This window comes from Macrotis lagotis, chromosome 4 (assembly GCF_037893015.1).
Source record: "Macrotis lagotis isolate mMagLag1 chromosome 4, bilby.v1.9.chrom.fasta, whole genome shotgun sequence".
In the NCBI taxonomy this organism is placed as follows: domain Eukaryota; kingdom Metazoa; phylum Chordata; class Mammalia; order Peramelemorphia; family Peramelidae; genus Macrotis; species Macrotis lagotis.
The window spans coordinates 225,840,769-225,857,402 of NC_133661.1; the positions used below are offsets into that span (position 1 = coordinate 225,840,769).

Sequence of the window (16,634 nt, forward strand, 5' to 3'; positions counted from 1 at the left end):
AACTCCTGACTCCAGGGCCCGTGCTTTATCCACTTCCCCACCTAGCTGCCAGAGAGTTTCTTATATCAATAAAATCACAGGCCCAGTTTCTTATCTTCATTTGGGTATCTATTATTTCCTTCACTGATATAAAACACTTGTTTGAGTGATCCCTTTAAATCCAGGGTCAAGTCTTTTTCAGCTAGATGCCATCATGAATTGGATCTGGATCTGGAGTCAGAAAGACCTGAATTCAAATCTTATCTCAAACATTTATTACTGTGTTGACCCTGAGCACACCACTTAACTTCTATCTGTCTCAGTTTTCTCAACTGTAGACTGGGGATAATAATAGCATCTACCTCTCAGTGTTATTTTGAAAATAAAATGAAATATTATTTGTAAAGCACTTTGAGAACCTTAAAGTACTACATAAGTGTTGGCTGTTGTTTTGGAGCTATGGACAAAGTGCTGGGCTTGGACTCAAGAAGACCTGGGTTCAAATATGACCTCAGACATTTACTTGTTGTGTGACATTGAGTCAGCCATATAATAAGCACTAAATAAATGTTAATTATTTTTTAAAATTATTTTTCCAGTGTAGGAAACAGACATAGAGTTGTGACTTGCCCAAGGCCTCTGAATGACCTTTACTTTGCATTTTACCTTTCTGTTCTTCTCAAACAAATACTGGTACTTTCAGATTTCTAAAGGATCCATTTCTCAGAGTAAGCAGCACTGCTATAGATATGCCCATGAATATGTTTGCATACACTCCTGTACTACATAGTATAATGGAAAGAGGCTTGGGGTGGAGAATGGAGATCTGAGTTAAGTCTCGGCTCAGTCACTAACTCATTTGACTTTGAGTAAATTATTTCTCCTCTCTGGATCTCAGTTTTCTCTTTCTGTAAAATAAAAGACTAAAATAAATGTCCTCTAAGGTACCTCCTAGTTTTAATATGCTGTTTTTCTGTTCCTGTGTCCATTGTATGGGGTATTTTAAGAGTATATTTACATATACTATTAAAATTTCAATGATCATTATACAATTTCTGGTTAATGCTGTCCTTTTACATAGGAAGAGTTTGTAGTCTCTTTTTTTTGCAAGGCAATGGGGTTAAGTGACTTGTCCAAGGTCACACAACTAGATAATTATTAAGTGTCTGACGTCACATTTGAACTCAGGTCTTCCTGAGTCCAGGGTCGGTGCTCTATCCACTGTGCCACCCAGCTGCCCCAAGTTTGTAGTCACTTAGTAAAATACAGAGCTCTCTAGGAAAGTTTCCCTACCTGAAAATTATTCATCTTACCTGCCAGACATACTACCTGAAATCCCATTTGAATTTAATTTTTTTCCCAAGTGGAACCAAGATGATGGATTAGAGGCAGCAACCCAGCTAAACTCTCTCAACATTCCCTTCCACACAAATTTAAAATAATTCCATAAACCAAATTTTGGAGTAGCAAAGTCAACAAAAGGTCAGGGTGAGACATTTTTCAGTCTGAAAGAATTAAAAGTAGACAGGAGAGGTCTGTGGCACTCTGGTGGAGGCTTGTCTGGAGCTCCTAGACCATGGCAACAAGAGCAGATGTAGCAGCTTCAGAAGCTCTCAAAGATGAAAAGGAGAAGAACTCGGGGTGATGGAAAAAGAGGGTGAATTAAGGGAGGCAGTGGTTAGAAGCACAATAGACTTTATAGGAGAGACAGGAGAGAGAGAGAGAGAGAGAGAGAGAGAGAGAGAGAGAGAGAGAGAGAGAGAGAGAGAGAGAGAGGAAATGAAAGAAAATGGGAAATACATAGTAATAATTAGATAGAAGAATGGATTATAAACAAGAATTCAATAATATATTGTTTACAAAAGATGCAATTGAAACAGAAGCACACACAGAGTTAAAATAAAGGATTGGAGTAGAATATATTATGCTTCAGTTGAAGTTAAAAAGTCAGGGGTAGCAAAAGTAAAAACAGACCTATTAAAAGACATAATCAGGGAAACTACATTTTGCTAAAAGGTACCTTAGACAGTGGAATAATATCAAAAACATTCATAACAGGTTTTTCCCTACCTGAAAATTATTCATCTTACCTGTCTGATAAGGTCTGATAAAGACTTCATTTCTCAAAATATATGCTGAATATAAAACTGAGTCAACTTTTTAAAAATTAGAGGCTTCCCCCAATTGATAAATGATCAAAGGATATAAACAGGCAGTTTTCAGCAGAAATTTAGACTCTCTATAGTCATATGAAAAAATGTTTTAAATCACTATTGATTAGAGAAATACAAATTAAAACACATCTATCAGAAATGGGGTTGAGGGAAAAATAGGTGAATTGTTGATGAAGTAGTAAACTGTTCCAATCATTTTGGAGAACAATTTGGAACTAGGACCAAAAGGCTGTATAACTGTGCATACCTTCTGACCCTGCAATACCACTACTTGATCTGTATTCCAATGACACCAAATAAAAAGAAAAAAGACCTATATATTACAAAAAAATATTTATAGCAGTTCTTTTTGTGGTGTCAAAGAAGTGGAAATCAAGGGAAATGTTCATCATTTGGAGAATGGTTGAACAAGTTGTGGCATATGAATGTGATGGAATACTAATATTTTATGAGAAATGATTGATTTCAGAAAAAAATGTAGACATATATAAACTGATGAAAGTGAAATGAGAAGAACAAGATTATTGTGCACAGTAACAGCAACGTTGTTGAAATTGAAAGATTTGACTTCTGTGATCAAAACAACGATCCAAGACAATTCCAAAGGACTCATGATGAAGAGTGCCATCTACCTCCAGATAGAACTGATGAATTCTGAATGCAAATTGAAGTATAATTTTCTCACTTTCTTTATTTTTCTAGCTTTTAGAAATATTGCTATATAAAAATGTTTTATATGTATAATTGATATTATATTGTTTGCCCTCTCAGTGGGTATAGGTAGGGGTGGGAGGAAGGGAGAGAATTTGGAACTCAATTTTAAAAAAAGAATATAACAAATAAATGAATGATAAATCAGGGGGAAAAAAGAAATTGCCACTCCAAATCTTCTAGAAGTGGAAAGATATTGGTATCAATTCATCATACTCTGGTATGAATGATTTTAATCAGTTTATCCTTTTTTTCTGGAACCTAGTTGAGAGGACCCTGAGGAGATGGGGATTCTGATGGGGGAGAAAAAGGAAGAAGCTCTGGGGGAAGGCTTGGGTGGAATGTTATAATTACAATAATAATAATAATAATAATAATAATAATAATAATAATAATAATAATAATAATGGTGATTTGTTAAGTTGTTGTTTATTCTTTTGTTTTCAAAAAGGACCAATGACATCCCAGGGTGATGTTTTGACTTTCCTGTGAATTGGATTTAAGTCGGGTAGAGTTGTACAAAATTGCCAACCTTATTCTTTCCTCCAGAGTCAACAAAGTCCAGTAGCAAAACAAAAGTTAAGACAACTAACTATGGTCCAGGATGCAGTGGATGACCTTGGCATCTCTGCTGTCTAATCAAGCTCTAACTGCTCCACAGTGTCTGCTTCTGCTTTAGTTGCCTTTATGGCCATTGGAACAAATTGTTTTCATCTGCCCATTCTCCTGGGGGAGGTCTTCATATACTAACTCATTGACAGGCTTGAGGTCTTTCAGATGCTTTTATCCCATCTGCTGAGAAGGTTTTACTGGAGTGTGACTTGGGTACATGCTACCTAGTGTCACAGGTGAGAGTCGGGTGACAGGTGAATACAAAGTGTATGTCTCAGCAAATCCTCCCTGCAGAGGTGCTAGTCCTCCCTGAATACCCATACAACTCCCTTCCCCCTGATTCAGAGTAGTACCAAATGTCTGAATACGTCTCTTTGGCATGAAAGTGAAATTTACTTGAACGTCAAAGTGTTACCTGTCCAGACGTCAAGTCCTTTTCTTTCTGGTGTGTCACAGAGGAGGTCCAGGTTTTAGTAAATTGCTCAAAATTAGTTACTGAGGGATCTGCATCGTCACAATGAAATGTGGAACTAACTGAAACATTAGGGATTACCCAATTTGCAACCCCAAGTCTGGTCCCCTTACAAGGGAGACCAAACTTCAGGACCCAAGAAAAAGTAAGCCTCACTGATCTGTTTATGGGAATTTGTGAGTCCTTTAAGTATATGCATTGTTTATAGACTCTGAGGAGTCCTTTGAATTGGTTACATTTTTGGCAAATTGGAATTAAGTCTGTCCAGGGCTTAACATTTTATTTATTACTTTTGAATGCTTTGTATATGGATTTCAGAACTCCGTTACTCAAATCTGTGGAGACCAGATGGGAATTATATTTAGAGATTTCCCAGAGCAATCTCCTGGTTGGGAAATAATGAGCCAAAGAGATTGCTATGGGGGGGGCGTTGTTGGGAGTGTCTAGTCACCATGAAAAGGCCCAGCGTTTGAGGCATTGGGCCATGGGTTATATCTTCACTATACACTACATGGTTAATATTGAGGGACTGGGCACCTGAGGTAAAGGGAGCACTAGGTAGGGAAAGACATAGGTAAAGCAGGTCCTTAAATAGAGTCATGGTGCATTAGAAGAAAAACCCAATCTATTCCCCTCATTTTTTACAGAGGAAATGAGGTTCAGACAGGAAGAAGTGAGTTACTCAGTCATCCAGCAATTCAGTAATAGATCCAGCACTACGTCTAGGTCTCCTGTCTTCCAATCTAGTGCTCTTAATGCTACTTAGATGAGTTTTTGTATATATCACCGGCAAACTTGGAAAGCTTTTCTCCTCAAAAAGAGACACTACGAATTTCTCCACAGCATCTATCCCCACTACAGAGGCTATTAACCTTTTCTTGATCATGGACCTGTGGGGGGGGAGATTCTAGTGAAGCCTAAGGACCCTTTCTCAGAATAACATTTTAATAATTTAATAAAATGTTAAATTTCAATTAGTTTAATCAAAATAAAGATAATTTTCCCCATGCCAATTTACAGACCCTTTGTATCCCCCTTTGGGAGTCTGGGGCCCCCAAGGTAAGAACCCCTTTCTAGTGCATTAGGAACATAGGAATAAAAATAATAACATATTTTTATAATAATTTATAATATACAATAATCCTGAAAACCAGGTAGCCCAGGTATTTTCTCCATTTTAATAAAAACTGTTACTTCCATAGCACTTTAAGGTTTATAAAGAGCCTCTCATTTATTATCTCATCTGAAAAGCATTATTATTTTCTCCATTTAACACATGAGGAATCTGAGGTTCAAAAGGTTAAGTGATTTGCCCAGGGTCACACAACTAATAAATGTCAGAGGAAGATCTTGAACCCAGTTCTCTCCAGATTCCCAAGTGCAGGGCTCTTATTGTTTTTAATCTTTTATTTTCTGAACCCTTCTAATGATAACACAAAAAAGGGCTAATTTAATATGTTATTTCAATTAATTTAAGGATAGTTTACTCCTTTTTATAGATGAGGAAATTCATCCAGAGAATTTATATGATTTGTCTGAGGTCATGTAGCTAAAGATCAATGAATGCAGATCTAGGTCTCCAGAATTCAACCTTAGGCTCTCTACTTTGTGCCTTCTTGTTTTTCAGTTGTTTCAGCCATGTCTGACTTTTTTTCTGACCCCATTTGGAGTTTTCTAGACAAAGATACTGGAGTGGTTTGCTATTTCCTTCTCCAGCTCACTTACAGATGAAGAAACTGAGGCAATAAGGGTTAAATGATCTAGTCGGGGTCTCACAGCTAGTAAGTCTCTAAGATCAGATTTGAACTCTGGAAGACAAATAAGCCTTTTGAACTCCAAGCCCCATGAGTCCCCCCAGCTGTCCCCAACTAAGCCACATTTGCTTACTTAACCAGGCTTCCAACCCAATTCTTCCTGGGAACACAAAAATCCTCCAGCTCAGGAGGCCAGGTGCTGGAGAGGAAGAGGCAATAATGAGAAGAGAATGCTGCCCTCTATTTCTGGAGCTGCATTTCTGGGAACTTCAAAAGCAATTTGCAGTCATTGTATAGTCATCTCAGAGGCACCTAATTGTCTCATTGAAACCTCAGAGGCAGCTGAGAGGACTAATGAGTCTGGGAAATACTTAGGAGACTTCAGATAAGAGTTGTAAACGAATATAAGGAGATGAGTCTAATTTTTCCATTGCCCTAAGAGACTGCATCTCTTTTGGGAACTGTATTAACCCTTTCAAAAGTATCATGCCCTCCAGAGCACCCAAGTTACTATTGTTGTTACCCAGTCGTGGTCTGATTTGGGGTTTTCTTGGCAAAGGTACTGGAATGGTTTGCCATTTCCTTTTCCAGCTCACTTTGCAATTGAAGAACTGAAGCAGAGTTAAATGACTTGCCCAGGGTTACACACCTAGTAAAGGTTTGAGACGATTTGAACTCAAGTCAAGCAATTCTCCAGTATTATACAAATTGCAGAGAGGTGCCAACTTTCATTGGTAGAGGGAGGTTCCTCATCTGGGAGTTCCCTATTCCAGTGAAAAAGATTTAATATAAAAATGCAAGAATAATTTGAAAACAAAACAAAACAAAAATATATCCTTGATTGGGGACTGACTGAACAAACTGCAGAATGATAAAGGAATATTATTATAGCATAAGAATCAATAAACATGAAGAATTCAGAGAAATATGGCAAGATTTTTATAAAGTAATTGATATAAAGTAGGGAAAGCATAAGGACAATTATATACCACTACATTTCTAAATGAAAACAATACAAAAAGATATATAAACTCAGATGAAATACAGTAATTAATATTGGTTCCAGTGAGTAGATTATGAGACATATTTCCCACATCACATTAGATAGGAGAGTAAATTCAGGTACAGAATGCTATATACTATTAGACATGGTTGCCATGTTGCTTGATTTTATAGATAGATGGTGAAATGGAAAGAGTACAATAGTCAAAATCAGGAAGACCTGATATCAAATTCTGTCTCAGACACGAACTGGTTATGGGAACCTAAGAAAATCATTTAATATATGTTAGCCTTATTTTCCTCATCTATAAAATAATGATAACAGCTATTAATTCTCAGGGTTTTGTGGAGATCAATTAAGTTGAAACATGTAAAAGGCTTTGCATACCTTAAAGGTCTATATAAAGGCTAGTTAGTGTTATTATTATTATTACAATTTAATTAATACTACTCAATCCACTGAATGGTTATTTCAGGAAATGAAAATGGCATTAAAAAAGGCATCAGTAAAAATTTTAAGCTTTTAAAAACATGTCTTAGCCTAATTATCCTAACCTTGCATACTGGATGACTAGCAGTTTTGATTCTTTGGAGACCAGTATTTCATGTTTCATAATCATATAATACCATTAGAATAATATTGGTGTCTGAAAGATGAGGTTTTATTGCATGATTCTTTTTTATTTTTTAGGGGTTTTTTGGTAAGGCAAACGGGGTTAAGTTATTGCATGATTCTATATATACTTTGTACTTGCTTTTATCTATCTACATGACCTATCCTCCCAGTAGGATGGTGATATCTGGTGAGCAGGGGACAATTTACTTTTTTGTTTGTTTATATCCTTTCAAACAAAGTAATTCCTTAAATGTTTGCTGAATTGAAGTGAGGAGAGAAGCTTACAGTAGGCAAACCATCATAGAATTTTCCAAATACAGTCCAGTCTCCTCCTCTTTCTCCTATTTAATTCTGCTCATTGTCCATCTACAGGATCCATCCCATGTATTGATGGAGCAGCAGTATTAGATGTCAGTTAATCCCATATCACAGCCTGAACAAATGGCATTCTTCATCGACTTGATTTTCCTTTGTGGATAGTTAGCACTCTTTTGAGTGTTTTTGGATATCCTTTAGCTCTGCTGTAGTCTCACTTTGGAAGCAATTAGCATCCTTGTGCAAGGATAACATGCACACATATATGAGCTGTTTCTTATTTTTAAAACAAACTGGTACATAATGTAACAATATTATTATGCTGTATTGAATTACAAATATGGTGAATACAGAAAAGCATGGAAAAGATTTACATGGATTGATGAAGGGTAAACAGAATCAAGAAAACAATATGCACTAAAACTACAACAATATAATAAATATTAATATAGATATAAATACAAATATAAATAAACTATGCACATAAAAAAATCACAAATGAATGTTGCAAAATTATAAAGAATAAGTATGGCCTGAAGGAAGAGGTAAGAGAAGACACCTCTCTGTAGACATGGGAGTTCCATGGATATTTTATATTTTATCTATATTTTAAGCCTTATTGATCAGTTCGGTTGATTTTTTTCTCCCCATGGGGTAGTCTCTGATAGTTATTTGATTCTTGACATCAGTTCTAATCTAGGCTCTGAAACTAAATAGCTATGTAATTTTAGGAAATCACTCTTTATCTAAGGATCATTTCCTTATGGCCACAATGGGAATTACACCTGCCCCACCTACTCCACATGGTTATGTAAAGATAAAATCAGATAATACATAAAAGGGATTTTTTTTGTTTTTTTTCAAGGCAATGGGATTAAGTGATTTGCCCAGAGTCACACAGCTAAGCAATATTAGGTATCTGAGGATGAATTTGAGCTTAGGTCCTACTGACTTTAGGACTGCACTACCTAACTACTCCATAACAAGGATTCTTAACCTTAGTCTATGAACTTGATTTAAAATATATATTTTGATAACCATTTAAATATAGTTTATTTACTTTGTAATGTTCTGTATTTTGTTTTATTTTATTCTTTTGGCTTTTTTTTTGCAAGACAATGGGGTTAAGTGACTTATCCAAAGTCACACAGCTAGGTAATTATTAAGAGTCTGAGCCAAATTTGAACTCAAGTCCTCCTGACTCCAGGGTTGGTAGTCTATCCACAGTGTCACCTAGCTACCCCCTGTATTTTATTTTATAGATTTAAAAAACATTATTCTGGTGTAGCTAGATGGCACCATGGATAGAATACTGGCCCTGGAGTCAGGAGGACCTGAGTTCAAATTTGACCTCAGAAGCTTGATAGTTATTGGCTGTATGACTTTAGGCAAGTCACTTTACCTTATTGTCCACAAAAACAAAAACAAACAAAAAATGTGCTGAGAAGCGGGTTCATGATACACACAAAAAGATTAAGAACCTCTGGTCCTTTGTAAACAGTAAATCTATAGAAAAGTAAACTATTATTAGTAGTCCTAATCTTGAAGTGGGGCAGCTAGGTGGTATAGGGGATAGAGTACCAGGCCTGGAGTCACAGTTCAAATCCAACCTCAGAAACTTACTAGCTGTATGATCCTGGGCAAGTCACTTTACCCTGATTTGCCTCAGTTCTTCTTCTATAAAATGAAGACACACCGGAGAAGGAAATTGCCATTATCTTTGCTAATCTAATGGACAAAGTCCACAGGGTCAAAAAGAGTCAGACATGACTGAACCACAACAAATTTTGGTTTAGCACAAGTGGAAGTGTTTCATGTTGAAACACTGTTCTCTTAATCTAAGTTTTTCGACTCTCTTACCAGTTGAGGAGATCCCAGGGATCTTCTGTGCAGCCAGGAAGAGATCATCAATGGGGTCAACCAGGTGCTTAATATTAACTTTTCGAGCATTGTAATAATTGCCATCTGCTGCCCTCCCTGAGCGCTCTATAGCCACCAAGTGATCAAATCTGCAGAAAGGAAAGACAAGAAACAGTTTATGAAAAATTGGGAGCAAACTGCTAGTGTAAATATATAGGAAAAGAGATTGATTCTATGATTTCTTTAGTATACGGAACTATATAGAATAAGGAAACTATCAAGGCAAGTTAGCACTTTCTGTTTAACTTAAAATTTTAGAGAATTGTGTAGGGCATTGTGAGGTTAAGTGATTTGTCTAAGGTCATACAACCAGTATCAGAGACTGGACATGAACTCAGGGTCTCCTGGCTTCAATCCACTGAGCCCTTTCTCTTTCTACTATACCATACTCACACATGTATGCATACAAATGTAAGTATGCCTGTGTATTTATGTGCATATATACATGAAGCTGTTTTTTAAAAAGTAAAAATCTTTAGAAGCCTCCATTTTAGAATTATGGAATATTAAAAATATGAATAATATTTTAATAATAAAATCAAGGTTAATAGTAGCCAACATTTATATAGCACTTACCAGTACCAGACACTGCATTAAACTAATTGTATAATTCTTATCTCCTTTGAAAATCCCAGCAACCATGGGAGATAGGTACTGTTATTAAATTCATTTACAGATGAGGAAATTAAGGCAGTGATTTGTATGAAGTCACACAGTGAGTGGGAGGGTGATCCTACCTTAACAAAAGACGTATATTAGAAACCCCAAACCAGTCCCCAGAAATTCTGCTTTAGTTCTGACTCTGAATGAAATTTCTCATTCATTATGGCTTCACCCCTGAAGATTAGAGTGTCCCTACTTTCTGGATTTACATCCGAGACTCCCTATTGGGGTCATTCCTCTAGGCTTGTCCCCATACTCCTTGTTTCATCCCTATATTCTTGACAGCCCCTCAGAACTCCTTGTCCCCAGAGTCCTGCCAGACATTTCTTCCTCATCATTAATGATATAGAGGCAGCTAAATGATTGGTAGTTAGAGCAGTGGGTCTGGTGTCGAGAAGACCTGAATTCAAATCCCACCTCAGACACGTACTAGCTGTGTGACCCTGGGCAAGTCATTTAACATTTTTTTGCCATCTAAAAATGAAGGAGAAGGAAATGACAAACCATTCCAGTATCTTAGGCAAGAAAATTTCAAATGGTGTCACAAAGAGTTGGATATGACTGAATAACAACATTAATGGTACATGATAGAGGAATCAAACCCCATCTGGCTCTGTACTCTTCCAGTTTTCAATAATAATAATGATTATTTGATGTCCATAGTTTGTGCTCTAACCTAGCAGGGACCTTGATTCTATGTTAGAAGTCTAAGCAATGTTAAATCCTCCTTTATAGAACACAAGCAAACAAAACCTAAGGTAATTTTTATTTTTATTGTTGTTCAGTCATTTTTCAGTCATATCTGATTGTTCATGACCCTATTTAGAGTTTTCTTGGCAGAAGATACTGGAGTGGTTTGCATGTCCTCCTTCATTTTACAGATGAAGAAACTGAGACAAAACAGGATTAAGTACTTTCCCAGGGTCACACAACTAGTAAATGTCTGAGGCCAGATTTGAAAACAGAAAGATAAGTCTTCCTGACTCCAGGTCTAGTGAGCTCCAGTCTATCCACTGAGTTCCCTAGCTGCCTCTTTTACTTATACAGGTTCAAGCTAAACACTGTTCCCAAACAGGACTTATCTGTTAAGTAACAAAGATGCTAGGGGAAAGTTAGGTGGCACAGTGGCCTTGGGCAGGTCACTTAACCCCACTGCCTTGCCAAAACAAAAAAAAAAAACTAAAGATGCTTAGTCTTGTTGCAAAATACTAGATCTCCTTTGCCAATCCTTAATCTGAAGAGTTGAAGGGAGGATGGCCATGGTAGAGAGAAAAAAGATATGTTGGGGGGAGAGATGGAATCCCTGTATTTGTATTCATAACATGACTACAGAGTCAAGATGTGGATGAATAGATAGCTATAAGGCAGATGGGACTGAGAATGAATGGCATGGTATTTAGAATGTTGGATTTGGAGTCAGAGAACCTGAGTTCAAATCATGATTCTGCAAAGGCAAATCACCTAATTTTGGGGTGTTTCAGTTTTCTCAACTGTAAAATAACCACATCTAAGGTCCCTACAGCTCTAAATTCATAATCCTATCTTCTCCTGAGTTACCTTCTCAGCTCTGCCACTTACTATGATGTTGGGCAAATCTCCTAACCTACTTGATCTCTATCTTCAAAATGGTGGATAGATGATATTGCTTAAAAGCTTCAAATCTATAATCCAATGATTCCAACATCCCTATGAAATGTGCCAATAAGAAGCAAAATGAAGAAAACTTGGGAAGCTCTGAAGTAGAAGATGGGATGGTCCCAAAGGAAAAATATCAGGCTAAAACCTTTTTTTAAAATAAGTTTATTTGATAATTTCCATGAAATTTAATTTTTATATCATCAAATATGAACATCAAATACACAGAGTAGAAGCATCTTTAAGAACTCTGACTCAGAATGTTCCCATCTATCCAGTCCTGTTACAATAAGTGTCAAGGATCAAGTCATGTTCTTTTGCTGAGCTGGGATTTTAAAGTTACAAATATTACTTGAAATAACCAGGCAGGAACTTGGGCAATTTTATTGTTATACATGGATTATTTAATTGTAAAGGTAACAAGTACCTCTATTTGTGTGTTGTTAAACTGAATGAGAAGCTTTCACCTGGCTCTCTGTTTACCCCTGGGTCTTTGCAATTAAAATGAGAAATGAATTTAAAATAAGAGTCCCTATGAAGATCGATAAGTCCTTCCCTTCCTGAAGGAACACTGAGTCTGAACCTTCCTCCAGAAGGAGAATTAAATTATATACTATGCAGAGGTGTATTGATTTTTCAGGCCAGAAGGGGCCACTTAGCTATGGAAAGAGGCAATTAACTAATTGGTACCTTCTGGCCTAGAAGAATTAATGTATTTTCCAAAGAAAGCAATTTCTCTCTCTCTCTCTCTCTCTCTCTCTCTCTCTCTCTCAAATTTAACCATTTTGGTTGAAATTTTTTTCTAGAATGGATGATACAGTTATCTGTCAAATAATACATAAGATACATAATGTAACCTTCTGCTAATCACTGAGACATTTGGGAAAAACACATATAATTGGGCTCTTCAATGATACAGTGATGCTCTTTAGTTAGGTGGTATGGTGGATAGAGCACCAGCCCTGGAGTCAGGAGGACCTGAGTTCAAATGTGGCCTCAGATACTTGACACTTACTATAGCTTGGACAAGTCACATAACTCTGACTGCCTCACCTCCAGGACCATTTCCAGTCATTCTGATCCATATCTGACTACTGGACCCAGATGACTCCAGTGGAAAAAATGAGGCTTTGATAACTTTGATAACAACCTCCTTTCTCAAATTCAATTCATGGGCATGGCACGGCTTAAACTCCCTAATGTCACTGATTTCTTTGAGAATGAAGGACAAACTGATGTCCTTTAGGATACTGAAGCAGATAGGACTATTTGCTTTGGACTGAAAGACCCCTATCTATTATGGTTTTTATATTTCTGCTGTTTTCTTCCTTCCTTCCCATTAAATGGTCAGTTGTCACTTTTCCCTACTCTTATTTTTAGTGATATCTTCTTTCCCAGCCCTACCAATCCCATATGGGACTGAGGACCAGATAACTATATTAGGTCTCTCTCTATATATATATATATAAAATATAGCTACTCTTTTGATTGATTGATGCTTGTCCTTTGTTCTCGAAGAAGACCATAACATTTTTGGAGGTGATGCCATGATATGCAAGAGAACTGGATTTAAATGAGGGAGTACTATGCAAAGTCACCACCTCACTTTCTCCACCAAAGCTCTCTGGGTCCAGTGAACAGATATGGATCAGGATGACTGGAGATGATCCTGAATGTAATGGGAGACCTTGGTCTTTCACAGTTTGATGGAAATGATGTCTTTCCAGTGATTAAGGTTTAGTAAGAGAGAGACATAAGGAAAAGAGACCAAGAATGACCACTTCCAAAAAAAGATTAAGTTGAGAAGGTAAGCCGTTCAGCCAAAATGAGGGCCTAGGCTCCCTCCTATAGTAAAGTAAATGAGGATTTTTGTTTGATTGTTTTTATAAGATTGTTTGACAGAATGAAGAGACCTGGCTGATGTGACCCTTAGAGAGTCAGTCTCTCAGTGCTGGCAGGTAAAACTCAGTCCTGATTGGTGAATAATTAATGAAGGGGTGGGTCTATGAACAAGTAAGTGGCCTCAAAATCTTCAGTTCTTCCTGCTAAGAATGTGGTTTGATCATGAGTAAAGTAAGTAATACGTCCAGCAAATGAGTAAAGTAAGTAAAGTCCAGCAATCTGGACAGGGGAATCCATCTCTACCCATCTCTACTGGCTGGTCTTCTCCTTCCTGAACTAGGTTACCCAGAGTCCAATGGAGTGGTGCAAGAGCAAAGTCTTAATGCTTTGGGATTGAAATTCACCTGAATTAAATTCTATTTATACTCTAAGCAAAAATAAATTCTTCTAGTTGAGTCCTGGTTTGCCCTGTAGAGAGCTTTTTCTCATTTGGAAGTTCTCTGTACTAATAAATTCACAGGTGCTGTTTATATCCCTATTCCCCTTACTCTGGTCCATAGTCTGAAAGAAAGAGGTTGCTAGTAAGTAGTCTGTCAGATCCAAAAGTAGACCTAGTTTTCTTTTTTTACTGATAATATTGAAGTCATCTGTCATGAGCCTCTTAATCTTCCCTCCTCCACAACTCAAAACATCACCATGTTTTCACATATCTTGCCTATTCAATCAATCAAGAAGCATGTATTTATCAACCACCTACCCTGTGCTAGGCAATGCAAACATAAAAAATGACAACCTCTTCCCTCAGAAGGAGTTCACAGACAAGGACATATCTAAGTATACGCAGGATAAATATAGTCTAAGTATAAGTAAAGATAAATAGAAGGTAGTTTGGGAGAGGAGACACTAGTATTTGGGGGATCAGGAAAGACTTTGTACAGAAGATGTATATCTGGAGGAAAGAGAAAGACTCTGAAGTAGAGCTGAGGATATGTATTTAATCATCTTTTTCTTTAAACACTGGTTCCTTCCCTGATGCCCATAAATATACTCAGGTCTCCACACCCTGACCTTTACTTAATCCTGCTGTGCTGTCTCCACAAGCTATTGTTTTATAGTTCTTTCCATAGCCTATGCTTGGATCCTTGCAACTGTCACCAATTTCTCAAGTTTTACTCATTTTTCCAAACCCTAAAAATTTGGCATATTACCCAACCATCCATTTGAAAGTGTTTTCCCCAAGCTTATCAATAGCTCAACCCTCCTTTCTCAAATTCAGTTCACGAGCATATCATGGCCTTATCTCCCTAATGTCACTATTTTCTTTGAGAAAGGACAAACACTGATGCCCTTTAGAATACTGAAGCAGACGGGACTTTTTGTTTCTTGATTTCTTTGCAGGGCTAGACCAACTTCTTTCTCTTTTCTGACAGTAATCTTTTCTGGTTCTCATTCAGTCTGTCTCACCTGCCTTCTCTCTCTCCTTTTCTGGATTTTATTCCTGTCTGTTAAATACCTCCTTTCTCCTTCCCCATTCTTGATGCTTTGACCTCCAGAACCCTTCCTATTTCTCTTCCTGCCTCTTCACAGGTCATATTCCTTCTCCTGCCCTTAAGTGTAGCTATTTACCAAGGCTTTGACTTCTCTTTTCTGCCTAATACTCTCTCCTTTGGTGATTTCATCATTTTCATGAACTTTTCAATATAATACTAGAGGATAAGACATACCTGGGTGACTTGGGATCTCCATCCTTACACAGGAACATGAGAGCTGACCCTTCTTCCCCACCTTGATAACTTAACAGAGGTATTGTTGTCTTCAAAACACCTAATCAAAGAAAACAGATGAGATTATCCTCCAGAATTCCATTTGTGATTGTAGTTGGTCAATAATAGAGATTCATTTTCATTGACCAGGATAAATGTTTTGGGCATAAGGCCATTCCTTCTACTTAGAACCCCTTCTTCTGACAATAGAAATCTTATTTGTCCTTCAAGATCTTGCTGCTACTCTTCTACAAAGCCTTTCTGGCTCCATTCCAAAATCCCCATCTAGAACTAGTCTTCCTCCTTAATCCTGTTTGCTTATAAGCCAACTTTTCTCTTTCTGTATTTTACTAGATTCTAAGCTTGAGTAAAGGTATATTAAATTTGACATACCAAAGGGGCAATCATATCATGCTGCAGGTAGCTTTAGTAGCTGGAAGACAAGTGAGAGTTCAAGCATAGAGATATTTGTGAATTTCTTGTTTTCTGCTACAGTATAAACTCCTGATTGTAGGAACCATGTCTTATTCACCTTTATTTGCCCCTTGAGGCCTCAAGTTGATCTTTCCAAAAAGCTTTGTCAAGTAAAGTCAAGTCAATCAAGAAGGATTTATTATTACTTTATAGAGAATACAAAGCATGGACTTGAATTTCAAAGAAAGGCTTTTGTATGTGGTATGGTTCAGAATAAGGATGACCTTTATGCTATATTACTGTTGGACTTTTAAAAAGATCTTTTAAAATCTAATGTTGCTTCAATATAGTTTTAATTCAAAAAACATTTGTCAAGTATGTATTGTATGTAAAGTATCAAATATTGTATATAAAGTTGTAGCAAATACTTCTTCCTCATGAAGCTTACAGACTGTTAGGGATATATGACTTGTACATGGTAAGTGCATCAAGGAAGTCCTGACAATGTCAGAGGTCAGAGGAAGAATTTTATTAAGTTATTTAGACACAAAGTAAATTAAGTAAATGAGACATAAGTAAATTAAGGGAGCATGGAAAAATTTACTAGTCCTATTTAGGGATAAGAGAAGAATTTATGACAAAACAAGACAAAGAGGATCACAGGAAGTAAAATGGAAAATTTTGATTACATAAAAATAAAATGTTTTTATACAAACACAACCAATGAAGCCAATGAAGCCAAAAGGTGGCAAATTGGATAGA

The 16,634-nt window shown here is 36.8% G+C and overlaps 1 protein-coding gene across 1 annotated transcript in view; it reads right to left on the reverse strand.

Moving 5' to 3' along the window:
* Positions 1 to 16,634, reverse strand: part of DGLUCY (D-glutamate cyclase) — a 125,915-nt gene that overhangs the window by 22,389 nt on the left and 86,892 nt on the right. The window contains exons 9-10 of the mRNA XM_074235500.1: positions 15,420 to 15,519; positions 9,496 to 9,644 (exon numbers count right to left, since the gene is read on the reverse strand). Of these exons, the coding sequence (XP_074091601.1) occupies positions 9,496 to 9,644; positions 15,420 to 15,519 (249 nt within the window). The remainder of the gene's footprint in view (positions 1 to 9,495; positions 9,645 to 15,419; positions 15,520 to 16,634) is intronic.